Genomic DNA, 11,628 nt, shown 5'->3' with positions numbered 1-11,628 from the left:
CGACGTGGTCAGACTGGGTGCATGCATAAACGTCGGTTCAAACACAGCTGCGCTCGCTGATTTCTTCAGAATTACCTTCCCCCCGCCTTTTTATGTTCAATGGACGTAAAGTGACAGATAAGCTCACTTTCACGAAACGTATGTATATTAGTCGGTGCATGCTACTCAAGTAGTAGTACCTCTGCAAACGAGCTGTTGGTGTCAAAGTGGCGACGACGCACTTAATTACATCTATAGGTTACGTAAGCCAGTGCGGTTCATGTGCTACTGCGCTAGATTTTCATTCCCCGCGTAGCCCCCTCTTCTGATCAGTTGACTTCACCATGTGATGGAATGATGATGTCCCGCATGTGCGCAGAAGCAACAGCAGCTGCTGCAGCAAGTATGCTCCCACCGGGCATTTCCCACTTCAACCCATTGCCACTTCAACCCGGCACGAAACGCCCTTCCCGTTTCGCCTTTTCCCTGCATCGCCCCTGCTCGGATGACCTTCCCAGTTCGACTCGGGTGACTCGGACTGTGGCTCGCGAGCCAGCTCCCTTTCCGAAATTCCCCGATTTTCGTAGTGCGTGCGGCCCAGGTGTATCCAACTTCGGAGCAGGCATATGTGCAGAGACAATCACTTCAAACGCAGCGCCACCTCTACCAAACGGTGTCTCTAACACTTAAAATGCTCCTCGGAACAACAACAGCCAGATGTGAAATGTTGGGGGGCAGAAGGAGGCCTCGCTGTTGATTTTCTGCGCATTCACTTTTTCAGTCACGGTTAGCTGTGATGGTGGTGACGCTTAAATTTCCAATCGTTTTCTGGACTCTTTCCAGAAGGTATACCTTGGTTTCTGTGCGATTATTTTGCCTGAATCGTTTCTCAGGAGGGTCATAAGTGAACGAACAAACTATATGCAGTTCGTGCCGAAATGAGACGAACCTGCAGATGGGCTCGCGCGCTTCCGCCTGGAGGAGGAGGAAAAACTATTAATGTACAGGACACAGTTATAGGGAGGGAGAGGCTAGACTCCTTAGCGTGGGTGGTGTTCCTCAGGCCGCATTCCTCAGAGTACGTGTGCACTAAGGTAGCCGCTGCCTGGAGGGCTTCCTCGATTTATCCTACGCTTCCCCTTGTTGCCCACAAATTAATATCGTCTGCGTATATAGCGTGGTGGACCCCGTTTACCATTTTGAGTCTCTCAGGAAGTTTCATCATGGCCGCGTTGAACAGGAGGGGGGAAAGCACCACCCCTTGAGGTGTGCCACGAGTTCCAATCTGTATGGGCCCGCAATCTGCGTCATCGATTTTTATGTATGCCTTCCTTCCATGAAAAAAATCCTGAATATAACGAAAGGTTTTGTGCCTGCAATTCGTGGAATTAAGGTTACTAAGAATTTTGCTGCACTCTACGTTGTCCAATGCACCTTTCAAGTCTAGTGTTAGGATGGCCCTGTCCCCATGCGTTCTCCGTGAGGGGGGTCCATCACCTACCGTTTAAGCTAGAGGAAAACGTCTTAGGTTGACAGGTGTGCACGAAAACGAAACATGGTTGGCGAGAAGAGACCCTGTTCTTCGATGTAAGCAGAGAGACGCGCGCAGACCATCTTTTCCATGAGTTTTCCAACACACGAGCGAGAAGAGACCCTGTTCTTCGATGTAAGCAGAGAGACGCGCGCAGACCATCTTTTCCATGAGTTTTCCAACACACGAAGTTAGAAAAATAGGCCGTAAGTTGTCTGTGCACGATTGATGCTTTCCATTCATCGTGCGGAATTGGGGCGCCATCCCAGATTGCGTTAATGTAGTCTGTACGCTCCTGAATAGATTATTAAGTGCTGAGGTTTGCAAGCAGAGCGACCGTGATGTGGTCGCCGCCCGGGGCCGTATACCCTCCTCAACTTCGCAAGCGCTGCCTTTGTTTCCCCAAAAGTGTGAGGTGCATCGAGAGCCTCATTAGCCTTCCCTTCGAAAGTATATAAGAAAGGCCGCGTCGCGATCGATGGCAGTGCACAAATATCTGTTTTCTAGCGCCTGCGCTAGTTCTTGGTTAGTACCTTGAAAGGAATGAAAGGCGCGCCTAAGGTTTCGTGCACTTTCAGCACGTGTGCGGCTCGGCTCGATTAGATATCGTGATGTGCACACGGTTTTCCACAAGCTGAGAGCTCCACTGAGTGAGTTGCACTTAGCGATTCAATTATTTCGGGCAAGCACCACGGCGTATTCTTCAGCTTGCTGTGTGAGTATCCTTAGCTTTTTCCCGCTAACCTTTTGCCGGCTCCAGCGTTTTGCTATGGACCGACGGGCTTTCCGAATATGCATGAGATGTGTGTCGATGGCCGGTGTGTCCTCAGTCGTGCCAGATATGCAGGTCCCTACTTTCCATGAGTGCAGCAGCCCGTTGCCTGATCGAGCGTCGGATGGTCTTGAGTCCCTAAATTTGGTCCAGTCAGTAAGTGTCGCCTGCCCTCACGCGTGCCTCTACCGTTACCATGAGGATGAGGTGATCGCTACCTAAGGTTTCTTCTTTGTTGATCCATGCATAACGTATTGCATTGCGTACTAGGGATATATCAGAACACGTGTCCCTAGCCACACTGTTGCTTATGCGGGTCGGATAAAAAAGGTCCGTAAGGAGGGTAAAGCCCATGTCTGCGATGTTTGCAGCTAATTTTCGCCCCTTGATGTCTTCGTTATGATACCACCATTTATAGCTGTAAGCATCGAAATCTCCAGCTACAAGTGGTGACCTTCCTGCAATTCGGATGGCTTTTTGGAAGATTTCTGCAAAAGTACACTGTAAAAAAAATTTGGTCAAAATGACGGAAAGTTCTGGCAGCTCTATTTCCAAGCCTTTGGCCGTCAAATTGATGAGTGGTCGTCAATACCAAATGACGGCGTTTTTGGTCATTTTGACGGCCTGCTTGTCATCCTGAAATACAAATTAGTCGTCAACATGACGTGCTGCCTTCATTTTGATGACTCACTTGTCAACCTCATATACAAGAAAGTCGTCAAAAAGACTTTCACTGTCATTTTGACGACCACCTGTCAACCTGATATACAAGAAGTCGTCAAAATGACAGCCCCAGTCTTTTCGTTATACATTTGGTCGTCATTTTGACGTTTTTGTTGTCATCCTATACTACTAAGGAGTCGTCATAATGACGGCTTCAAATGTTATTTCGGCTGTTGTACACTTCTGTCAATATGAAATAGTATTAGGCTGTCAAAATTGATCAGGCATCAGTTTTTTTTTTCTTATCATTAAATACAAAATTGGGGAATGAATTGTGTGAGTGCCACGTACAGGGGACACAATCAAATAAAAGATGCTACAACAGCTGGCATCTGTGTTCGTATATTTATTCCTCGAGAATGGTACAATTGATGCATAAATTGAATGGTACAGTGGGTACATGGATGAAACATAGATTTAAAAAACGTCAAACTTCCAGTCGGCTACTTGTTTACCAGGAGCCATGGGTGCATTACCTGCGAAAAAAAAATGAAAGAGAGAACAATATTCATTTTAGTGATTGCTTGAAATCGTTCAGCAGCGACGTTTCGCTGCTCTGCGACATGCATGTGTGGTAAGCATACTGTTTTGATTTAACCCACTGGTCATACCTATATACTGGTCATAATTAAAGGCTCAACATACCTATGTTAAAGCGCTTTAAGAAGGCTCAGCAACCTCGGTGCTATGCCACTGGTCAGCCCCTTGCCTCGTCCTTTAGATGGGTTGATCTGCCCGAAGTACCTGGAAAGGAATTGAAAAGATATAAGATAAATCTATAGGCCATGAACTGACTACTACATATTTAGGCTTTATGATGGCATATGCGATGTAATTTATAAAATGAAATTCTTTCTGTAAAGCACATGGGGTCAAGTGTCAGGGACTAATTTGGAAAATAATCAGTAAGAAATATCGGAAGCTTTGTACATTAAACAGTCTACCACTACAGTGTACCTCACAGCCCAGGTTTAGCTTCGGTGCATAAAGCACACAAAACTTTAAATTCGAAAAAATGTTAAGAAAACCTGTGCATTTACATTTCACACTGAACAGCACCTCGCCTCAATGCTAGGAAAAAATTGGTTACTTATCACGATGCCTAGAAGTACAGTACAGTGAAGATAATTCAAACTCGGACAATTCACACTTTCGGTTAATTCTCACAAATTTCAAAATTTTGGTTGCCCGCTGTTTGCAATATATTTTAAAGTCGTTTAATTCAAACACCTTCATTACGTAAATTCGGTTAATTCGCACTCTTCGCTTGTACTTGGCAGAAAATATCGGTTGCATTTGCTGCTTCTAGCTGCAAATTTGCATCCTCATATCACTAATAGCCGCAAATAAATCCTATTACCTGCATACACGTGTCAAAACGACATGCACGCGCCAACAACCGCGTGTAGATTGAGAAAGAAAGAAAAAACTGTTTTGGACTGTCATGCAAAGCAAAGCAGTAATCCATTCGTGATTCTTTTTTCAGGGTGTGAATAGCACTTAACTATTCTGCGTGAATGCTTTACTACTAAATATATGTGAATGTTCATTACAACACAAGTTTGTATGTTGCCCCTAACCATATTTATGATAACTTCTGATTATTGAAACCTCTGATAATGTAAACAAATTCATCGGTGTATGGAGCATATGGAGCGTGTTTGGAGCAAACATGCTCCATACACCACCGGGCGCACGCACGTTCCTCTCCTGGGCTTCCTTTGTCTATAATTCCCGGTCACTCTATCGAAAAAAATTAGGGCTACTATACTGGAATCAGGTTTCCGTTCGCATCACGAAAGGGAAGTACGTGAGTCTTTTTTAATTCACAAATTTAGTACAGTTAAACGCGGTATCAATGAAAGTGTAGGAAAGTTAACGTGCCTCTTGCCCTGATATGCCGGCGTCATTGCATCATCCCTATTGAAACCGTAGAAGCAGAGCCGCCAATTTTAATGCGGCTTTACCGATTTCTTTGATTGCGCTTACGGAACCGATATGAAGTGTTTCCAGTAACAGTGGCATCTTTGCTTTTTTATATCTCTATACCGCTACTGATGTGTTTACGTATAAAGTGCTAAGCTGCAATCCCCGAACGTTATCATTTTGTTTCAAAAGGGCAGGTGTTGATCCCCCTTGACCCGATCCGATATTCCGTACAAGTTCTGTATTTGAAAACTTCATGTTAATTCACACGTGTACAAACACCACGTGAGCTCTTCTTCTCTCTCCCTTTTTTTGTGTGTTGATTGGTATCTACAAAGTGGCAAGACTATTCGTCAGCCTTTATCATTTCTTGCCTACATATTCCGCGCGCTCAATTACCGAAGTTTACTCTGACGAAGACCGAACCCCGGTCGAAACGTTAGTTCAATCATCGTTTTCATACGTGTGTCTACTCTCTCGTGTATCTTTGAAACCAAATCCCGGATCTTATATATATATATACATATATATATATATATATATATATATATATATATATATATATATATATATATATATATATATATATATATATATATATATATATATATATATATATATATATATATATATATATATATATATATATATATATATTGTCACAGACTTCGGACAGACTCCCGAGAAACGTACACGGGGCATAACCGCAATTCCATGTGGCCAATCTCTCCCTATCGGGGTATGTGCTCCAGTGGAAAGACGCTGGGCGATGTCCAACGGAATGAAGAGGAGGTAGACGAAGACCGAGCTCCCGCTGGGTTTGCGCCATCAACCCGTCTTTCCCCCGGTGACTACGGTGTCCTTTGTAAATACACCTCCATCCTGACTACCCAGCTCCGCGTTGTCATGTGACATCTTTGGTGGAGGTGCTGGACTTCCGGTTTCCTGTACCTCTCGCCAGCGCGGCTTCTTAACAACACGGAACTTCGGAGTGGGCGCGTCGCTCGCGGCTCCGCGATGCCTACCAATGAGCCCGGATCCCCTTCACCGTTCATCTTTGTGTCCTACCCTCGGGACCCCGGCGACTTCACTGGGACGGATGACATTGATGTAGAAGATTGGCTCCGTAGGTTCGAACGTGTGAGTGCTCACAACAGATGGGACGACACCCTTAAGCTCGCCAACGCTGCTTTGTGCCTCAAGAAAACGGCTGAGACATGGTTTGACACTAATGAAGCACGGCTAACCAGTTGGAATGTTTTCAAAGAAGAGCTTAGAAAGGTGTTTGGGAAGCCCGTTGGTCGCCTGCTTGCGGCAAAGCAAGAGCTCTCAACACGGGCTCAAACATCTACTGAAAGTTACGTCGCCTACATCCACGACGTTCTGGCCCTGTGCTCCAAAGTTGACCCAGGAATGTCAGAAATGGACAAGGTTGGTCATATCCTTAAGGGTATCGCCGACGACGCCTTTCACCTGCTCATTTGTAAGGACTGCGCCACCGTTGATTCCATCATCAAAGAGTGCCGGCGATTTGAGCAGGCCAAGGGACGCCGTATAGCTCACCAATTTGCCCGGCTCCCGCACACTGCTGCGACATCTTCCTGTGATGAAGTCCATCTACCCGCTCCTGCTCCACGCAGGCCGGGCCCTGTCGCCCCGTCTGCGGATATTACCAGAATCGTGCGCCGCGAAATCGAAGCTATGATCCCGACCCCCACACTGCCATATGCAGATGATCGCTGCCAACTCCCTATGGTCGCTGCAATCCAGGCCGTCGTTCGCAATGAAATGGCAAGCATGGGCATCCATCAAGTCTGCAGTATCGGGCATCCCCATCCTCCTTTTACCCAACAGTTTTCGCCGACCACGCACATGGGCCCCCAAGCGCCCTTTGGTAACCGCCGCCGCAATCCAGCTGAATGCCGAACGCCTGACGACAGACCAATATGCTTCAACTGCTCCCGTATTGGCCACATCGCTCGTTTGGTGGAGTGTGCGGGTTTCTTCCCGTCCTGGCCCCACATCGCTACGTCTACACTCTTAGGCAAAAAGGACTAAAAGTTCGTCCTTTCGGGGACTAACGGCCTCTGCCACAATCATTAGTCCCTTTGGGGACTAACGGCGAGGGGACGAACGGTTAGTCCCCCACCCGGATGATCCGTTCCGATACTCCCCAAGGACGAAGGGCGTAGAGTGCAGAAAAAAGAAAAAAACGCCGGTACTGGCAGGGTTCGAACGCGTGACGCCCGGAAATATACACGAGGAACCCGACACGCTAACCGCTAGACCACGCCGCCGGGTGGAGTCTGCAGCAGATAATATTCAAGTATATAGCGTGTAGTTCTGTGTATAACGCAACAGATCCATTGCAACTGGTGCCCGAATTTCTATCTGTGCAAGCGAACGTGACCGCGGTTTGCGCCTTGCACTTAGCGCTTTGCTAGGTGTAGGGACTATTGCTCAGTTCGTTCGAAGTAGAGCCCCACAACCATAGTTTTTCTCGTAAATAACAATCAACTCGTCGTCGCCTAGTTGAGATAGGTAGCTGGGCGATCGGACGACTCATTTGTTTCCGCACAAATTAGCGCAAGCTAAGTGCTTTCTTAGTGTTCGATACATAGGTTAAGTGCACTATATAACGTATGTGAAAGGTGTCGTCTGTGTGAGTGTCAGAATAAGGAAAGATGCCATATTTTCCTGCATCGGCGAAAGTGAATTCGGTGTTGCTTAGCCTGAATTCTTCAAATCGGCGTCGCTAGACGATTGCGACTGGGAAATGCAAGCGGGTTTTACAGCAGTTGCAGCATTGTCATAGCTTTGGTGCCCAAGGCAATTATGTAGCGAGTGTAAAAGATAACTTCGAGACGCTTACCTGTAGCGAGCATTTTTGTTTTGCAGTTGTCATCAGCAACATGCGTTTTTTCTCGTCTGTTAAACATATACATATTCATTACGCTCAGGAATCCACTTTTGCTATTGTCAATAATTTTTGAGTTACTGTTAAGGCGCTTGAAAGCTTTCATTGGCCGTTATTACCTCGCACGAATCGTATGCAACACAGCGTATCAACATAACCTCGCCGAGAAGCGTATGGCAATCGCGCTTCGCCGCTCCTTGCCATTACCCGCCGCTCTACTAACCCTAGGCGATTTTCTTATAACTAACATCAATAGTTTCTCCCGTGGCACCATCTAAAGCACCCAGTGACTGCAATGGCTTGTGTTTTGGAAATATAAAACTGTTCGCAGACATATGCGCGAAAGGGCAACGACGACGCCATTAGAGGATTAACGACGCAGCAAAGAGACTAACTGCATGCGTTTCGTCTTCCCGTTACTCCTTATAGATCGGCGGGGACGAACAGTTAGTCCGCATTTATGCACACGGCACGTACTCTGCCGCAGATACTCCCCTTGAAGATGAACGGTCGCCCGCGAAGACTAACGGCTGTATTTTAGTCCCTATTTTAGTCCTTTTTGCCTAAGAGTGTAGGCACCGGCGGAAACATCGAGGGTACACGGGTCGTGTCGGGCAGCCCCAGCCCCGCCACGATCAGCACATGACGATGCCCCCGCCCCGTGTCCCCAGCCCATGAGAAACCGATCAAGAACCGAGACCTGACGAGACGTGACCAGCCAAGACGTGTCGCCCATGCCGTGTCCCCAGCCATCTCGTCCGGCGCGGTCCCAGCACCCTCATCGGTTTGCCGTGGCCTTCTCTGCGTCGATTTTCGGGGACCAGTCGGCATCGGAGACCGCCATCGTCATTGGCCGTGGAAAGGACTTCAGTGTTTATACGCATCGCATGTCATCCTCACTGCACCCATCCATTCACGGGGACCGAGCACGACCGGGACGGTCTTCTTTCACCGGGGGGTAATGTTGCGAACTAGTGGGCAATTCCCGATGTACCACCATCGACGACGACGAGGAGCTGGCTGACGCGCAGCCGGTGCGAGCTCGGCGATAGCCGCCATGTAAATAGTGTAGAATACATCGTCCCCATCTCATTGTTCATGTCCTGCGCCACGTAACAATATATATATATATATATATATATATATATATATATATATATATATATATATATATATATATATATATATATGTATATATATATATACCCCGGTCGAAACGTTAGAATAAATGCTATGTTTTTCAGTTTGACTTCTCTATCGTATATATATATATATATATATATATATATATATATATATATATATATATATATATCGCGTATGAAGAAAGTACAATGGGGCCGGTAAAAATGTACAGTAAAAGAGAAGACTAAAGGGTAACGAACGAACATGTATTAACGTTTCGGCTTGGGGCAAGCCTTCGTCAGAATAAAAAACAGATGGCAAGTAAACTGGCTTATAAAGCAGCACGAGCCAATCACGGTAAACATGGTGACACGTGTTCTGTTGGGCAGGACGACAACAGATCATGAACGTTTCATTAACATTTGACTTCAGATCAAGGCTAACAGGATTTCAAAATGCCAGGTCACTTACACTGGCAAGAAACAATGACAGGTGTACAAAAAATGTAGATAGACTAACGGGAAATGGGTGTGGGAAAAGGGCAGTGGATGAAAAAAAAAACGTTCTACTGAACAGCAGAGTCAGCATAAAATATATACAATGCAGAGCGGCAAAAAAATGGGAAAAAGATAAAACAGTAACATCTGAACAGTCAGCCGGTCGTAAGGAATACAGTATAGATAGCATCACTTGTGAGACTAATGCCGAAGCTAAGATGGAAAAAATGTTAAAAAATGCTTATTTGGGGCACGCGCACACCCACATACACGCGGGCCAATGCAAACACAAATATATCTACGTAAACAGCAGTAAAAAGGTTACACAGACGCGCCCAGTGCGACAAGAAAGCCAGCACGCCAACGCTTTCATTTAAACCCGATTTCATAGATTTGAATTTGTGAATGAGATACGATTCCCTGACTTCTCTATCATGATGTGAGCGGAAACCAGATTAAAAAATTGTTGCGTTTATTTTGTTAAATGAATGACCAACGACGTTGACATGTTGGGACAACGGCAGGATCGGAAGGGTCTTAATATGCGACTTGTGATTATTAAAACGAAGTCGAAAAGACTTGCGGGTCTGGCCAATATACTGAAGCCGGCATTCGGTACACTCGAGCAGATAAATCACGTTTTCGGTTTCGCAAGTGAAATTGCCTTTTATGTTTAGTGTGAAATTGGAAGCTGTACTGCTGGCTGTGGCAGTTGTCGTCATTTGGGGACAAATTTGACATCGCGGTTTTTGGCAGGGTTGGCAGCCAATGCAAGATTGGCGAGTGGTCTTAGACGAAGTTAGTGAATCGCGTATAGGTTCGCTGATCGTCGATGGACTACGCGAGGCGGATCTTGAAAAATGCGTTGGAGCCTCTGGCTTTGCATAAGTATGTTGTGATGCTTCTTAAGAATGGGTGTTACTTTAGGGGCTGAGGATGAATAACTGAGTACCAGATTAGTGGTTTGCTGAGTGCGAGGCTGTGTCGTCGGGAGTAAAAGTGCGTTGCGATCAAGCATGCTTGCTTGTGTCAATGCATCGTCAATAATCTGCGTGGGGTATTTTTGTCTAGTCAGGGCGGCACGGAATACAAGCAAGTGCATTGGCCCGCGTGTATGTGGGTGTGCGCGTGCCCCAAATAAGCATTTTTTACCATTTTTTCCATCATAGCTTCGGCATTAGTCTCACAAGTGATGCTATCTATACTGTATTCCTTACGACCGGCTGACTGTTCAGCGCTTGTCCCGTCTACTCCTCGTCCCGTGTTTTTATTTAGCGCTTGTTTTCCGTGTGACTGTTCAGATGTTACTGTTTTATCTTTTTCCCTTTTTTTTGCCGCTCTGCATTGTATATATTTTATGCTGACTCTGCTGTTCAGTAGAACGTTTGTTTTTCATCCACTGCCCTTTTCCCACACCCATTTCCCGTTAGTCTATCTACATTTTTTGTACACCTGTCATTGTTTCTTGCCAGTGTAAGTGACCTGGCATTTTGAAATCCTGTTAGCCTTGATCTGAAGTCAAATGTTAATCAAACGTTCATGATCTGTTGTCGTCCTGCCCAACAGAACACGTGTCACCATGTTTACCGTGATTGGCTCGTGCCTTTATAAGCCAGTTTACTTGCCATCTGTTTTTTATTCTGACGAAGGCTTGCCCCAAGCCGAAACGTTAATACATGTTCGTTCGTTACCCTTTAGTCTTCGCTTTTACTGTATATATATATATATATATATATATTGAGAGACAGAGCTCCGAGATGCTGAACGACCACTTTTAATTAGGCTCCCGAGCACAGGCCACCGGAAGACGGAACTGTCCGGGGATGATGATGGTTATACACAGATGACAGTGGCGATGGGTTTGGATGGGTAGAAGGAACAGAGGGATTGACCCGCCGTGTTCCACATTGGATATAACAATGGCCATCTCGCTTCCACGCATAAATATCACAACAGTACACCCCCAATGCCCACTATATATATATATGTATTCTAAAGGTGGGGATTGGGTGCCGCCAGTGCGTGCTTTCGTTCCGCGTCGGAGTGTGTCGCCTCGACGGCGGGGATATACCGCGGTCCATGGTCGGGTGCAAGTGCAGCTCGTATCGAGTTCCCGGAACGCAGGGGCGTGGTAACAAAGGGTAATCATAGGCGCTCA

General features: G+C 46.2%; 1 protein-coding gene across 1 annotated transcript in view; it reads right to left on the bottom strand.

Moving 5' to 3' along the window:
• Positions 1-3,345: 3,345 nt before the first annotated feature.
• Positions 3,346-11,628, bottom strand: part of LOC144168664 (uncharacterized) — a 41,458-nt gene continuing 33,175 nt past the window's right edge. Inside the window, exons 3-4 of the mRNA XM_077697607.1 lie at positions 3,651-3,749; positions 3,346-3,481 (exon numbers count right to left, since the gene is read on the bottom strand). Of these exons, the coding sequence (XP_077553733.1) occupies positions 3,723-3,749 (27 nt within the window). The 3' untranslated portion in view covers positions 3,346-3,481; positions 3,651-3,722. The remainder of the gene's footprint in view (positions 3,482-3,650; positions 3,750-11,628) is intronic.

Source organism: Haemaphysalis longicornis, unplaced genomic scaffold, assembly GCF_048455015.1.
Source record: "Haemaphysalis longicornis isolate Haplotype H1 unplaced genomic scaffold, Haemaphysalis longicornis Haplotype H1 scaffold_2, whole genome shotgun sequence".
Lineage (NCBI taxonomy): Eukaryota > Metazoa > Arthropoda > Arachnida > Ixodida > Ixodidae > Haemaphysalis > Haemaphysalis longicornis.
The sequence above is the reverse complement of the archived record's forward strand: the minus strand, read 5'-3'. Positions and strand labels throughout refer to the sequence as shown.